Source organism: Sphaerodactylus townsendi, linkage group LG14 (genome assembly GCF_021028975.2).
Source record: "Sphaerodactylus townsendi isolate TG3544 linkage group LG14, MPM_Stown_v2.3, whole genome shotgun sequence".
In the NCBI taxonomy this organism is placed as follows: domain Eukaryota; kingdom Metazoa; phylum Chordata; class Lepidosauria; order Squamata; family Sphaerodactylidae; genus Sphaerodactylus; species Sphaerodactylus townsendi.
The window spans coordinates 8,167,623-8,184,119 of NC_059438.1; the positions used below are offsets into that span (position 1 = coordinate 8,167,623).

General features: G+C 43.4%; 1 protein-coding gene across 2 annotated transcripts; it reads left to right on the forward strand.

Annotated features, from left to right (window-relative positions):
* Positions 1-3,010: 3,010 nt before the first annotated feature.
* On the forward strand, positions 3,011-16,134 carry LOC125443718. 2 transcript variants are annotated; one of them, XM_048516010.1, is made up of 7 exons: positions 3,011-3,182; positions 6,921-7,040; positions 8,063-8,383; positions 11,264-11,578; positions 13,334-13,468; positions 14,482-14,528; positions 15,734-16,134. In XM_048516010.1, the coding sequence occupies exons 1-7, from the start codon at positions 3,116-3,118 to the stop codon at positions 15,905-15,907; spliced, it is 1,179 nt and encodes a 392-aa protein (XP_048371967.1). In that variant the 5' UTR covers positions 3,011-3,115; the 3' UTR covers positions 15,908-16,134. The 2 variants fall into 2 exon arrangements, with proteins under 2 accessions (XP_048371967.1, XP_048371968.1); XM_048516011.1 differs by lacking the exon at positions 6,921-7,040.
* Positions 16,135-16,497: the final 363 nt, after the last annotated feature.

Here is a 16,497-nt window from a genome sequence, read left to right on the forward strand (position 1 = left end):
TCATGACTGAAGATCTGACACTTGCCAACACAAACATTTTAAAAAACCATATAAAATATAGTAAAATCCCACTTACACCCACCTCAAGAAAAATACTTACAGCTTTAATCCAATTAAAAGCCCTTGCACACAACTCCTAAAGACTTCTAACGAAGGCACCCCAAACTATCCCCAAACCTGTTCTACCAGTAAGGTTCCCACCTCCGGGTTGGGAAATTCCTGGAGATATGGAGGTGGATCCTGAGGAAAGTGTGGTTTAGGGAGGGGAGGGACCTCAGCAGGACACAAAGCCACTCAGCCCAACCTTGATCAACAGCCATCTTCTCCGGGGAAACTGGTTTCCATAGTCTGGAGTGAGTTATAATTCTGGGAGATTTCCAGGCCACCTGGAGTTTGACAACCCTAAATGGGAGCAACTATTTAAAAATGTGATCTAAAACATGCCAGTCATGTTAAGATAGCAAGAAGAAGGCCATTGCTGGCCAACTGGGACATACAGAAAGGCCCCTTCCGCACACGCAAAATAATGCGTTTTCAAACCACTTTCACAACTGTTTGCAAGTGGATTTTGCCATTCCGCACAGCTTCAAAGAGCACTGAAAGCAGTTTGAAAGTGCATTATTCTGCATGTGCGGAATGAGCCAAAGAGACGGACTTTCAGTTATATGAGTTCTTGGCTAGCATCACGGGCATCTCAGAAATAACCCGGGGGTCAATTTGCTACTTTGGAATGATAAATTAAGGGTATAGACAAAAGTAAAAAATGTCTTCTCATGGCACGGTACATGCCACAACAGTTTTTAAACAAATAACCATGCTTGGTGCTTGGAGAAAGGATCTGAATAAACATGGACAGCCCAACCAAAGGAGAGAGAGAGCGAGAGAGAGCGGCCAGCTGCCATTTGCTTTCAAACTAGATCCAGTGGCATTCCTCTGCCGGTTTGGCTGAATAACTCTCAATGAACTGGCGTCCTCAAGAGCCCAACCAAACATTCCCCTTCCCTTTAGTATAATTTACACTACATGAAACCTGAAAGCCACCACCGGCTACAATACTGGACTTTCATGTGAACCTGCGGGCAGAGCTTGGCTGGTCCGATCCAGCGGCATTGCTCTATCCCTGTGGATTTCTAGGGCTTACCCCTTTGAGTCTCCTTACAGAACAGAAAGGGAGGGGGTATAAATCCAAATTCTTTTTCTATTCTTCTTCATCTGGCAATGGCCATGGTATATACTTGGTACATAGGAGCTGGGGGTTCTTCTTGTAAGTTTAGTTACAGCTGGACGTTTTCCAGCCACAGTTGTGCATGCAGGATCCTGTTATCAACAGTTGGATGAACAGAATTGCCAACTCCAGGTTAGGAAATCCCTGGAGATTTTGGAGATAGCGCTTGGGGAGGGTAGGTTTTTGGGAATTCCAGGGGAATTGATCACTTTGGTCTGGAGATCGGTTGTAAATCTGGGAGATTTTTAGGCACCTCATAGGGGTTGGCTTCCCTACATACCATAGAAGTGAACAGGAGTAATTCTGGGAATTTGGGTTTGGAGATGCTGCACCCCAGAACACTGCGATCTCAGAGGATGTACATCAATCGTATTGGCAGAAACTGCCTTGGGGCTCATGTAGAATTGAAAGGCAAGGTAGAAAACAAATAAATACTTACCTGGAGAGATTGAATACGGGTGGGTGGAATGGGAGGGGGGGGGACAGTGCTTTGGTGTACATACTGGCAACATTTTTTAAATGATTCTTTAAATCTCCCCAAAGGGCAAAATGAGGAGGGAAGATTGTCCAGTCACTGAGGACCTTTGGAGCAGCCCATGATAAAAAAATGGATGCCTCTCATATGTTTGCTTTGCTACGAGTGACCCCCTCAGCTCATGCATCACTGTGGGTCCATGGGGGTAAAACAGAAAGCGGGCTCATCAATACCCAGAAGTGAGCTGAGGAAAAGAAAGATGCGTCCCTCAGCAGAGATAATGGAAACAGCTTCTATTTGGGTCTCTCAAATATGAGCAATATGAAAATTATGCTATCAGCTTCTTCCTTCCTTCCTCATTTCTTGACTTTTGTGAGAGATACAAGAATTATTTTAATTTTGTTGTAGTGTTATGCCTCAAACCATCTCTCTCTCTCTATCCCTCCCTTCTCACATGCACATCTCTTGTGGGATTAACACATTTGGAATCCCCGTAAAATCCTTACCCTCCTCTTCACCTCATCCCCATCTGGTTGCTACCTACCATCAAGTTAATTCAAGAGGCCTCAAGCCTATGGCTGCATCTACATCAGAGTTGCCAACCTCCAAGTGGTGGCTGGAGATGTCCCTCTGCTACAACTATTCTCGAGGCGACAGAGATTATTAGGAAAGTACATGTACTCTATCCTATCTAGAAATGGAGTTCCTACAATAAATGCAGTATATTAGTTTGAATAGACAATTTTGAGCCTGGCACGCACAGGCTAGAAAGCCCTAGTGCCAGAGGTGGGATCCAACCAGTTCTCACTAATTACTAATTTTTTCTGAGTGCAGAGAAGGGGTTACTGAAGCAACCACCCTGCCCAATAGGGACTGGAGGTGCGTGTGTGCGGCGGCGCCACTGTTTGAATCCCACCACCATCGGAATCTGTTATTAAAATTTTTGGATCCCACCACTGCCTAGTGCACTCTGCTAAATTTCTGGATCAAGAATCTGGCTGGCTCTTAAGGGTTCAAGATCCTTGAATATCCAACAGAAGTGCTTAGGATCACATTGTTGGCTGTTGGTCAGTAGCTCCTTGTTTAGTATGTTGCATGTTCATCTCCCATACTGACTTCTACCTGCGGCAGATCAGAGAAAATTAGCCGGGCACCTTTAAACGAAGGCAACTGTAAATGAGAAGGTTCTGATACTGATTGTTGGGCAAAAAATGTGAGAGAAAAGAGGAACAAAAAATGGGAGGGGTGAGAAAGGCGAGGAAGGGGGAAAGCCCATGGGGTTATTATATGTTTTCCAGTCATGTGAGCCTGCCAGGCTGACAACTACCCGGGTGCTTGAAGCTCACTATTGTAGAGACCGGTTTGTTAGCACTGCGGTATTATTTATACGAAGCTGTAACTTTTCTGAAGACAACATGAGGAGCTTGCCGGCAGACAAAACCCACTTTCTGCCTTTGCTGTTTCTCCCTTATCTGTGCATGGGTGAGTTTCCTTTTCAGCATTTGTTTTTCTTTTCTGTTAAAAAGCCAGTTTTAAACTTATGGAATCTAACCACCGGTCTACATATTGCACAGAGCATGGAGGGGCTGTACCACTTCAAACTGCTGCTTTGAAGGTTTCCTACCCATTAAAAACTCCCACAGAGACATGCCTAGACAGTAAAGAACAAGCTGAGGTATACACAGAATTTATCTCTGCTAATTTACCATTTGTTGGGACCAGTTTTTATAGAGAGGAGCCATTCCAAAATGAGATCCCTTACAGTAGTAGAAAGAAATCTGATAAAGACCAGAAGTCTAACACCTTGCAGGAGATATTGGTTAGGCTGGAAGCTGGAAGATCCAGGTTCAAAGCTCCATTCTCACATGGAATCTCACTGGGAGATCTTGGACCAATAACACATCTTCTGCTCAATCTTCCTCTCAGGGTTTTTGTGAAGATAAAACAGAGGAAAGGAAAACCACGCAAAATAGCTTTGGGTTCCCATTGCAAAGAAGGGAAGGGCATAAACGAAATAAAATAAATACATTCTGTGCAATGTACAGATCAGTTCTTACAGTGGCTATATGCAATACTGTGGTAGTATGCGATTCCTATGATGTTGAAAAAATCCCAAATGAGGAAGCATCTACTTCACAGAAAGTAAATTATGGTCTTGAGATTTCACATGTCATCTCTTGGCGTAGGAGGGAGTGGCATTTCATTTAGGTCACACAAAAACTGGGTCTTGGAAAGACCATGCTTGGCCGATATTTTATTTATTTATTGTTGCTTATATCCTGGCTTTCTGTCGAAAAAGAACTGAGAGCTGGCAGACATAAAGCATCCCAAAATGATACAAAAAACCAAGCAGTCAAATTAACAAAATAGTGTGCAGTTTCAAATCTGTGGGTAGGTAAGCAGCTGTGGGCTGGGCTGAGCAGGTGGAAAAGATCAGCCCTGGAGGGCAAATCCCCCCCCTCCCCCAGTACTCACTGTCAGGGTGTTCTGTCCTTACAGTTAGCTTACCAGAAATAGCTACCAGAAGTAACCCTCCAAGCCACTTCTTGGAGAATAATGTGTTTGGAGGCACCAGAGAAGCAAAATGAAACTCAAGGTATGGGGTCACTGCACTGCAGAGGGGTGCAATTACACTGTGCAGGCCAGGGCAGTGCAAGATTTGACCACAACTTGGAGCGAGTGTTCGTTGCCTCCTCCCAGACCTTGCAAAAGATCCTGAGACCCACCTGTCAGGTCATATGGTACAGCCATTTTGAGCACCCCATGTTACTGACTGGTCATTGATGCTGAACCTTGCCAGATGCTCCTTGTAGCTTTTCTTGGAAGAACATCTGGGGAAAATGGATCCTGACCACACTTCAGGGAGTTTATTCCGTGGCTCAATAGTCTTATGCGGTTTTGCTTAACCGTGAATCTATGCTTCCTTCTTGCCTCAATGGCGATGGCAAAAAATATAAGAGGAAAAACTTTGAGATCTAAAAACTGCTATTGTCCATTACACATTTCCATATATTTTTGGCTCCTGGCTCCTAAGAACAAGGTGGGGGACTGAATCCACCTGAATCCACCTATTTGCCCTCCGTGGCAGAGGGTTAAATATGCTGGCGGGGGTTTGCCACAGCCCTCCACAGTGGCCAGATTCAACACAAAGTGCCTTATCGACATTCCTGCGTCCCTGCTGCCTCTGCCAGCATAGTGACGGCATTTCAGAGGTGTGGTTGGGGGGTGGAGTCAACATTAGTCAGTTTCTACCTTCTTGACATGCCTCTTTTTGGGGTAAGGAATGGACACTCCCATGTACCCAGAGAACAACACAGGAATATGTACAACAAACTCGGCTGCCCCTTTCCTTCTAAGCTTAGCCTTGAGCTAGAGGGCCTGGTTACCCAGGTCTAGGAATATGTTGTGTTGCTTGTGAAGAACTTCTTGGAAGTTTTGAGCTGTTGTAAGCACTAACATAACTTTAGTTAACAAAACTGCGCAGTCATTATTGAGACCTCCCAGTTCCTTCTCCTTTTTGTTCCAGACTTGCTGTATGTGTGAGTTTCATTCTCTTTTTTTCCAAAACGTATAAATATGTAATATTGAAAACACAGAAAAATATGTAATTTACAAAACACATAAAACACTGCACAAAATCTATCCGCCTACTAATATGAAATTATTCAATCTGCCATACAACCTCAGTGTTTTTCATGCTATTCGATATTTTCCCCAAACATTTCAAAGGCACACTGCATGTTGAGCCCTCCGGGGATAAGGCGGCCTATAAGTTTAATAAAATAATAATAATAATAATAATGTTAATGTGAAAGGTAAATTGCATTCCAAAACGTGTTAATCTAGCATTAGATCAAATGCTTCTGGTTTATTTTGCTATTGAAAAGCTTGCAGCAATGAATATTGAACAAAAATATCATTTCTGTTCCAATTTGTTTATATATTTGTGAACAATCTCTGTAAATCTGGGCCCTACTTTATCCCCGTGGGCCACACTGAAAAGGAACAGACAAGTGGCTCAAGCTGATATGAGATGACAATTAAATTACAATACAAACTAGATGCAGCTTAACCCTAGGTTTGTTCTGGGGCTGTGCAAAGAAAGAAGGGGGTTGGGGGGGGGTTAACCCTTCCATGCCCACTGTTCAAAATGGAACTCCCTGCTGTGTTTGTATTTTAAAGGGAAAATATGTGTGCTTAAAAATACGCATTCCCCCTCCCCTTTAAAGTGCTAATGACAACGCAGGAAAACTAGTTTTGAGTAGTAAAACTGATTGGAACTTGAAGGGATTAAACATTCCTCTCCCTTCCCTGCATGGCCCCAAGGCAAATCGAAGGTGCAAAACTGATTTCTGTTTTGTGGATGGAACAAGACGTACGATCAGTTTGAACCTTCTGCAATTTATTGGAAACAATTTAAATATTTCATTGAGGCGCATTAACTGATAAGCGAAAAAAAGGGCAATGACCGTTCTAAGCAATACGTGATAGACTTGCAGACAGTGAATAAATCAGAAGATGAGTAGCATGTGTGGCTATCTAGTCCAATAAGATTTCGCTGTATCCCTTTGACATCCTGCCCTCCTAATTACTTCCAGACACCTGGTTAAAAGTTAAGCTTTCTGCAGCCCAAAGCAATCTATCTGGGAAAGGGCAGAAAAATCCTCTCCCATGTAATATCTTTTAGACCATTTTGCTGGGTCAGAAGAAACATCCTGTTCCTAAGTAATGAGGACAGATGGTTTTTCCCCCTTTTATCTCAAGATATTCCTGGGTAGAATATGACTGGTCTTCTAAATAGAGTTGCCAACCTCCAAGTGGAGTCTGGACATCTCTTGGAATTAAAATGGCTTCTTTGGAAGGTGGGGCTTATGGCTTCATACACTTTTGTGGTCCCCCCCCCCTCCCCAAACCCTGCCTTTCCTAGGATCCAGCCCCAGATCTCCAGGAATTTCCCAACTTGGAGTTTGCAGCCCTCTGTGCTCCTTGGTTTATTGGGTCTTCATCATATTTATTTAGTGAAACATTTCTAGTCTTCCTTTCCCCAGTCATGTGGGATTTCTTGGTACGATGATGCCTGCAGCAAACCCACACAAAACCAAAGGACGAATATCCATTCCCAGAGAACTGTTTTGTTTACAGGTAATTAGATGGAGGCTTCATAAATGAGTCAATTAAAATGGATGTAGACTGACAGAGATTGTTTACATTGGTTGACAGTCCTCGGGAAAAACTGTTCTGTAAGTCTGGAGCAGAAACCGCTTACGAATGGCATCAATCAGTCGATCCCTTGTTACAGCAGCACAGGCACTGCTTTCACTGTCTCTGCAGGGGCAGCAGGTTTGTACTTTTAAAAGTCCTTTTTAAGAATGTGTAGGGCTTGGAAAACAGTGACGGGAGGGTGGGGAAGAAAGCTTCAACTGAATGCTGGTCTGGAGTCAAATTAATGCCACCGTTTCTCAAGTCTACGTGGACCTGGAAAACCATGACGGGGAGAGCTTCAACTAAATGTTGGACTTCAGTCCACCATTCACTCGAAATTCTGCGCTCCCTGCTGTGGCTTCCCAAGTCTGGCAAATGGAGGCAGGCAGAGCTTCAACTGATTGTTGGGCTCCAGCATTCAATTGAGGCTCTTGCCCCACCAGCCGGAAAAGTCAAACCGTGTTCTGCCAAATGGTACATTAAAAACCTGAAAAAGCTGATATGGCTTTTCTGAATCACCACCTCTCGCTAAAATGCATTGTGAAGTCCTTCTTTTTCAACACACGGAAACTGTACACAGTGGTCAGGAGATCTCATGGAAGTGCTGTTGATCTTCAGACTTCAGTCACCAGTTCTTGTGGAAAATATAACAACTCTGGAGGGTGAACTTTATGGCATTGTGCCCCATCCTCCATAGGTTCCACCCCCAAATCTCCAGGCATTTCCCAGTCTAGAATTGGCAACCCTAATTTATATGTTACAAATTTTTAATATATAAGGGGTCAGAACATGTGTGTGTGTATTTTAAGTCAAGGCCTGCTGAGAAAACAGAAGCAAACCTTTGGTTTTGTTGCATGTCTCATTCAAAGAGACTTGAATATGGCTTATCAAGGCAAATAATGGCTTTCGAGAGAAAAGAATTAAGCAAATCTTTGCAAAATTTATAAATCCTGCGGTTTTTGCAGAGAAAGTAATGTGGTTTTTAGCTGTCCTTGGTTTAGAATTTCTAGATCTCCTTTTCTGTTCTTTATTTCCAGATTAGAGATTATGTGTGTGTGTGTGTGTGTGTGTGTGTGTGTGTGTGTGTGTGTGTGTGTGTGTGTGTGTAATCATTCAGAAATGATTTGCTGTCCTTGATAGTGTTTTTTCATGTTTTTCAGACTTACCAAAGGCACCTCAGGACATTTTCGTAACCCAGACACCAGCTGCTGTGAATGTTCTGGAAGGTTCCACAGTGCACATGGAGTGCTTTGTTAAGGAAAAGATAAACTTGTCCATTTGGTATATTGAGTGGTCTAAGGGAGGAACAAGCAGTGTATTAACTACCGCAAACCGGACATCAATAATTACAAGTAAAGAAGAAAAACGTAGTCTTTTGATTCTGAACAAGACGGAGGTAGCAGATTCTGGAATGTACACATGCACTCTTGGTGACAGTGAAGCTACCTTTCACAGTAATGGAACACAACTGACTGTTGATGGTAAAATCTTTTCTTCAAAATCACATCTTGTACTGTGGGAAGCTTTGAATTCTTTCATAGGCGGTGGTTGTGTGGAGACTGGTAGACCTGTGTGACATCCGTAGCTATCCAACAATTCACTGGAAATCCACATATCTTGAAATAATAAGCTATTTAATTTGACCAAAAATATGAACCTAAAGGAAAAACATTCCAGTTTTTCTTCAGAACTATGATGGATATTCCAATAATGGATCAGTGAAGACAGTGCTGTTTCTCACACAAGCAAAGTGCACAGCTCATTTCTTTTGTATGCTTGTTTCTATTACTGCTATTTCCACCAGTTTGTTCAACAGTTTCAAATTCAACTCAAATCTGCTGGTAGCTGCAAGCAGTTTTCAGCACCTTGTACTAGATATCTGTACTGGTGCCCCCAAAAAGAAAGTGTTACCCCCCATTATATATGGGTAATAAACATCCCGGTGGTTTCTTCTTCCAAGGCAAAGCTGCTCTGGGAACAGACAATTTAGAAAGGAGAAGTGGTAGAGGAAGGATAATTAGCCTTTTCCTGCCCATCAGTTTCCCATGTCCCAAACCACTTTTCACTTGACAAAAGTGATAAATTTCTATTTGCATTCCTTCTCCAAACCATTTCCTCTTAAAGTTTCCATTTTTGGTACTCACGTTTGCATATACAAGTTGGTCCTGTCTGCTTACCCAGTCGGCCACTTTTCTCTGTTCTTTCCTAGAGGATTGTTGGTTTTTCCTCTGCTAGTGCCTGTGATTTAGGAATAGGTGCAAACTTGTTCTGTTTTCTAGAGACTTTAGCAAAGTTTTTCCTCATTTTATTTGAGATATTTGTTTTAGTGCACTTTTCTCATAAAATGGACTCAAGGCAGGTTGCATTGTTTTACAAAACACAACAAAATAAAACTAGCTATTAAAACTTCTACATTGTGCAGATTAAATCAGATGATTGGAAAAACTTTTATCTACTAAAAGACCTGCCTGAATAAATTTGGTCCTGTGCTGCCTTTGCTAATAACAAGGGGGCCTTCCTGTCCTGCATAGCAAGGTTGTTCTATCACAGCGGAGCCACCACTGAAAAAGCTCTGCAGTGGACAGGTACTGATATAATCTGTTTGCATGATGGTATTTGGTGTAGACGTTGGTCTAATACACACCATTACTTCTCAGGAGCGGACTGAGAGGGAGAGTCCTAAAGATGCATGAGTCCTAGACAATGAAGGGGTTTTGCAGGTGGTATCTAGCTCCTTGAATTGGACCCAGTAATAAGTAGGCAGCAGATGCACTGGTTTAATTGAATATGTGAATTGACAAGGTCTGGGTAAATGAGCCACAGTATTTTGTACTAGTTGGAGCTTCCAGATCATCTTCAACCTCAGCCCTGGGCACAGCCTCAAAGTTACTGTCACACAGATCAGATAATCCAAGTCAATACACTGGTAATGTTTAAAACTGCTGGTTATTGTACTTTGCAATAGAGCTGACATCATTTTGGGGGGCAGGATTCTGGGTAAATTAACTAATGGATGCTTTTTTGGGCATTGAATAGTTTCCTGCATCAAAACAACCTGCCAACACAAAGCTGGCAGGATAGGTGCAATATTTGTTGCCGTGTTCCTGATGTGCAGAGGCAATGGCATGGTTTTAAAAATAATAACAGACCACTCCAATAAACATACTATCCGTCATCACAAAGTGGTATAGCAGCCTGGACTTTCTCTTAAAGTATGGATCTTTCATATTCACCACTTACTACAGTAAGCAATGAATGGTGCTTTTAACAGAGATAAAGGCTGGTTATGCACAAGGTGTTTGCAGTGTGGTGGAGGCGAATGTCTGCTGTGGCAAGATCTCTTGTATGGACGTATTTCCTCTAGCCCTGCTTTCACTTTCCACTCTCTCTGCGGCAAGCAAATACACTTATAGCACAATTTTAATTTTGTTCTCCTGCCAGAGCAGGACAGATTTACCAGTGGGCACAGCTTTGCTTTGGACCTCTTCCCCCCCACCCGCAGCCAGTCCACCTAGTCTTACCCCCGCCCCCAACTCCCTCGTGCTGCTTTACACACTTCCCCCTCGCCCTCCTCCTTGTTGTCGACTACTTCCCACTTCTTGCCCTGCCCTATCATTTCTGTTGTCCATGGCCTCCCTGTTCTTGCGTATCTTTAGATCTTAAAAAATTAAATAACCATATTGATAGATCGATGAATCAATACTAACACTAAAAAAATGTAAACATGATAAGACTAGTTGATTAGTCCAAACACATGATTTGCTCCTGCATTTGATCAACAAACTGACCTTGCAGTTTTATACACAAAGCAGTCAGTGATTCCAAACCACACCAGGAAAAGCCCGTCGATTCTGACGCTTGGGTTTACAGCACATTGGGAGACTGACGATCACGAACCTGGGGAACTTAGCAAACGGCAGTTCACTTTGTCCTTTTTGCGGTTTTGCAGTTTGAACGCTGCCATCACTCCCCCCTGACTTCCCATCATAAAAGACAATCAGTCTTCAGGCAAAATGCACGGATGCCATATTGAAGATTTTTCTTCAATAGGTTGCCTTTTTTATGCGGATATATTGCTCTGTCGATAGATTGATAGATTGATCTATTGATAAGATTAAAGATCAAAATTAAAGATTATATTAAAAATTAAAGCACACATGTGCTACAGAGGACTTGCGAAACGCCCCACGCCCCTGATGCAATAAAAAGCCTGCTGATGGGCAATAAATGCCACACTGCAAACAAGGTGGAGGTGTGAGGGTAGAAATGCTGAAACAAAGACTTCCTGAGCAATTCTTGAATTCACAAGAACCTTGCCATGCATCGTCGGCTATTGATTAATATTTTCTTTTACTGGGCAGGGATTACTGATTTGATGGTCAATCAGACTCCAGAATATATCAGCGAATCGGAATGGGCAAATGTCAGCATTGAGTGTCGATTCAGGACCGTCAGTGACCACAGCTCCATGCACGTGAGATGGTATAGAAATGGATCAGAACTGAACAGCTCAGGAGATTCCATCAGAATAGAGCTGGACCTAGAAAGAGGTTTTACTTCTCTCACTCTCATGAATGCTTCCGTGAGTGATTCAGGGAACTACCGTTGCCGAGTGGGGATCAGATCCAGGAACCTGACGGGATCAGGAAAAGCTTCTCAAGTTGCAATCACAACTGGTAAGCTGTTACGAGAAGAGCAGAGAAAAGGATAAATATGTCCCCCTGGGGAAGCAGCTTATGTCCCTCAGCTTGTGTTCAGCGGTTATCCAGTGGAAAGCAGATGAGCATCCCTGAACAGCTGGACCTCCATCTGGGGCTGTCACAATGGGTCACCCCCACCACTCAAATCCAACTTAAGTATATGTGAAAACGAATCATATAACTTGCCCAAGCCCCTGGATGTGGGTGGTGGTTGGGGCGGCTTCCTGGCCAGGGGACCAGCAGCAGTGGGTGGCAAGAGGGTGGGAGATGAAGTTGCCAACCTCCAGGTGGTGGCTGGAGATCTCGTGGGATTACAACTGATCTCCAGGCGACAGAGATCAGTTCCCCTGGCAAAAATGGCTGTTTTGGAAGATGGGCTCTATGGCATTATGTTCTACTGGTGTTCCTCCCCTCCCCAAACCTGTCCTTCTCAAGCTCCGCCCCTAAAATCCCTAAAATTTCCCAATATGAAGCTGGCAACCCTATCCCAGGGCAACCTTGGCCCTCAGCATTTTGTCCCCTTTTGCTCCCCGCATCCCTTCTCCCACCATCAATCTTGCAAAGTGTAGTGACAGAAAAGTACCCGGTATGCTCTCTGCACATATGACCCAGTGGGGAGATCCCAAAATCCTGATTAGTGTCCCAGGTGAAAAGAGTTTTTGCCATGATCCAGAATCCTTCGCAGCTCAAAGATCAATGTATAAAGGGGCCCATGAAAGTATAATATTTTGTATACTTTGCTACAGGAGGCAAGAGTTACCTCAACTCTCATTTTTTGCTCATTTCCTGTCATATTCACACTCATTGTTTTCACACTTTGTAAAGAGAACAACAAGGGGAAACATTGAAGAGCACGGGTGGTCATTTTGGACTCGGTGTTATCATTTTTTTTTATAATCAATGTACACTCAGTTGTTCAAGAATACAGGAATTAGGCATGGCCAGTCTTCACAGTTGTCTTCAAATGTTATCCTTACTCAAGAGACATTAGAATTATGCAAGAAACTGGATCAAATCTTTGAATAAGTGTCTGTGATGTCACAGCATGTTCAAACGCTGCTGAGGGGAGAGGATCTGTCTGTCATAGAATGCTAGAAGTCTGAGCAAATGCTGTGAAGGAAGGGGGAGGTTGGTCTGGCTGTGGGAAATTTCTCTTCTGTCAGCAAACATGATTGACAAGTCTTTGATCAGGACCTGAAGTTTCAGAGTCTTAACTTCCTACTCAGGGCTCAGCTGTGCTTCTTCCATGCATATTTCAACCACAAAATAGTGTGTGTGTTTTAAAAAATACTTTTTTTCCCTTGCAAATTTAGCTGCAAGAATGGCTTTATCATATTCTAGAGCCAGGTTTTGGGTTTCTTTCTTTCTTTCTTTCTTTCTTTCTTTCTTTCTTTCTTTCTTTCTTTCTTTCTTTCTTTCTTTCTTTCTTTCTTTCTTTCTTTCTTTCTTTCTTTCTTTCTTTCTTTCTTTCTTTCTTTCTTTCTTTCTTTAATAAAACAGCAGAGGAGAAAAGGGTTAACAATTCTCTCTCCCCTGCACACTTTTTCTCCTTGCTAAAGCAAGTATAGCAGCTAAATTTGCAAAAGAAGAAAAGATCCCTTAGAAGAAACATAAAGAAGACCGTAACATATAGCTGGCTCTGGAGCACCTGAAAAGAATCGCCCTCAAAGGACTTAGCTGCATGTTACAATTTCTTCTGTGTTTAAACACCTTGTTTCTTTTCTTTTGAAGTTTTCACTGCCCAGAATGCAGAACACGACAAGCCAGGAACCAGCCTCGCTATTGCTGGAGCCGGGGCAGGGGCAGGAGTTACAATCCTCTTGCTGCTTATAGCTGGTGTCATTATGTGGAAGCGCAGATCCAGAGGTAAGATTCTCTCCCATGACACGTACAAACCATTTGCCTTTAAGCAATCTGAAGTATGCTGCATCTTTCTATTATAAGAAGAGATGCTGGGAAACTTTGCCGGGGGGCTCGTAGCCATGATAGCTTAATGGAACCTCCCTGTTCATTGCAGTGTACCTTTGTATACTAGTTGCTGCTGCGTGGCCAACAGCATGGACAACCCTTCTTCTTGGAAGCACATGAGTGGCTAGGAAAGTGATCTAGCAGGACTCTCTTTGCATTCTGTATCTGTATTCTGTACGGACTGACTGTATCTATGTCTCTAAAAGTCAGTTTCCAAAATTCAGCTGTGCTCTGCAGTGACCAAGAATCAGAACTGAAGGCTTTGCCAAATTGCCAAAGATGCTGACTTGGTTCTCAGGAGCTGGAGTCGCCAGAATCAGAGAGCAAACCTTACCTGTGCCCTGAAGGAGCACTTTTGAATGTCTCCCATATAATCGAACTGTTGAGGAAAAAATTCTGTGAGGGAGAATTAGTGCTGGATTTGAGGACATAATTGTAATGAGAGCAATGGGTACTGGGTGGTTGAAAAAAAGGAATTATAACCCCCTTCCTCCCCAAAACACATTTTGTCCAATATACGAGCCTGTTCTCCATTCCTACCTCGTCATGCTGGACATTAGTTCTTAGGTAACCCATGAGCCGCACCGTGTTTCTTGGTGGATATGCTTGTGGAGGTGGGTGAATTCTATGGCATCATATCCCTGTAGAGCTCCCTCCTCTACCCAAACTCCCTCCTCCCAGGTACCCCTCCCAAATCTCTAGGAATTTTCCAACCAAGAGGAAGGGCCACCTTTAACTAGCCACTCTGACAGTAGGAGAGAATCCAAACCCCACATTTGGAACCACACGGTGGTGTCCTCGAGAAGTTCAAATGGGATGCTAATTGACTAACTTACTCCGTTCATTTAATGCTCATCCAAGAAGAGCCACTTTTTAATCAATTTGTTTTCTATGTTTTTTGGAAATTCCAGTAAGCAGATCAGAGCCAGAAAATTCTTCAGCCAAAGAAGTTGCACTGGTAAGTTGGAGGGTTGTTTTGCACAATACAATAATTAAATCCAGCTTCTGCAACATGGTCCACTTTGGGGATTTATGCAGGATTCTGGATAGGCAACTCATTTTTGTCAGTTCCAGAGCTTGGAAGAGAAGGTTCTAGGCTCCTTCTAGGCTTTTTAGCCTAGGCTTCTGGTGTGGGACTATCTCCACTGTCATGGCACACCGGAAGCCTCGGAATGCCCAGCAAAGATGGTAAGATCCATTCTGGATGTTGAAGGCTACACTAGAATTTCATCAGAGTGGATTCTCCCTACTCTTTGTTAAACCGTGGAATCCGAAGGTCCTGTTCATCCTAAAAATCCACCATGTCCTTTTCGGCTGGAGTTTCATCAGGCAAAGGCTCAACTCCACATTCCTTGAAACCCACAATATTTATTTTAAATAACTTGTCTTGCAAATGCAGTCTGTAAGATTGTTTAACCAAGGAAAAAAGCACGAGAAGAAAACCTTTAGCTCTGTTTCTTTGTTTTCTTTCCACTAAGGAGAGTTCACCTTTCCTTCCCTGTCTTCTCCCATTTCACTCTCTTCCTTGATACAGCAATCCTTGATACAGCTGCATTTGTTAAAGAAACATGCATTGTTTGACGTAAACATGGGGAAACAAGGATTGTGTGCTTAAGCCCTGAAATAAACCATCTGGGTTTCTAGCATCTTCTGCAGACACTGTGCTCTGAACAGCTCCAGGGAAGTTGCACCTGTGGGCACCAGCTGACATCTTGTACAGTGACCAAAACATTACTAGCAAAGCAATCTGGAGGGAGTTGAAGGAACACCTCCAATCAGCTGGCTGCCAAAGCTATGAGTAGAAGGGGAGAGACCATGGCTCAGTTGAAGCAGCCTTTGCTTTGCATGCAGAAGTTCCCAGGTTCAATTCCCAGCATCTCTAATTAAAGATCAGATAGTAGGTGGTGTGAAAGATTGCCACCTGAAACCCCATAGCAACTCCGCCAGTCCAAGTGGACAATACTGACTTTGATGGGCCAATAATCTGATTTAGAATAAGGTAGCTTCACTCGTAAAGGCTGTGAAAAGGATTTGTTCAGTTGCTGAGCAAACAAAGCAGCAAGCAGGGTGGTAGTGCCAAACTTCACATTGCTGTGATTTTCTGGGGAAACCAAATGCTTTCCAGAGGACAGCACTAACGTTCTCCCGGCCCTGTCTTGCCAGCATCCTCCCTTAGTCAGCCAACCCGGCGATGTGACGTATGCTGACCTCCACTTTCACAAAAGGGAAATGAAACCAGATGCCGAAGTCGTTTATGCGGAAGTGAAAGTCCCTCCAAGACAGCAAGCCTGCAAAGATGCCAGGCAGCTGCAGCATGGAGGCAACCAGAGGAGATGAGGTGGAACAGAGCTAGGAAATGGACAATCTTTCACAACCTCCTGCTGACCTGAGTTCTCGGAAGAAGTAGAGCCCACTTCTGGGACTAAGAAAGCTGCTGCGTCCCATCCACTTCTGAGCAGCCTGAGTGCTGAATTGACTGACTCTTAGGGTGCTGTGCAGGCCTCCGTACCTCTGCCAGTGTGAAGAAAGTGTATATATATTCCTTTAAATTTGCTTAGAGATCATTTATCTTGTATATTGGGTCTTTTATGAGGCAACCATTTGGTTTTGCTAGGTCATGATGAACTAGGTCATGATGAACAAACCATTTGGTTTTGCTAGGTTACTGCTGCACTGTATCACTACCTGCAACAAGAAAAATACACAAGTCCATTCCCGTGTGGAGAACACCTACAACAGTGGTTCTCAACCTGTGGGTCGCAACCCCTTTGGGGGTCAAACGACCTTTTCACAGGGGTCGCCTAAGACTCTCTGCATCAGTGTTCTCCATCTGTAAAATGGATAAATGTTAGGGTTGGGGGTCACCACAACATGAGGGTATTAAAGGATCGCAGCATTAGGAAGGTTGAAAATCACTGATCTACATT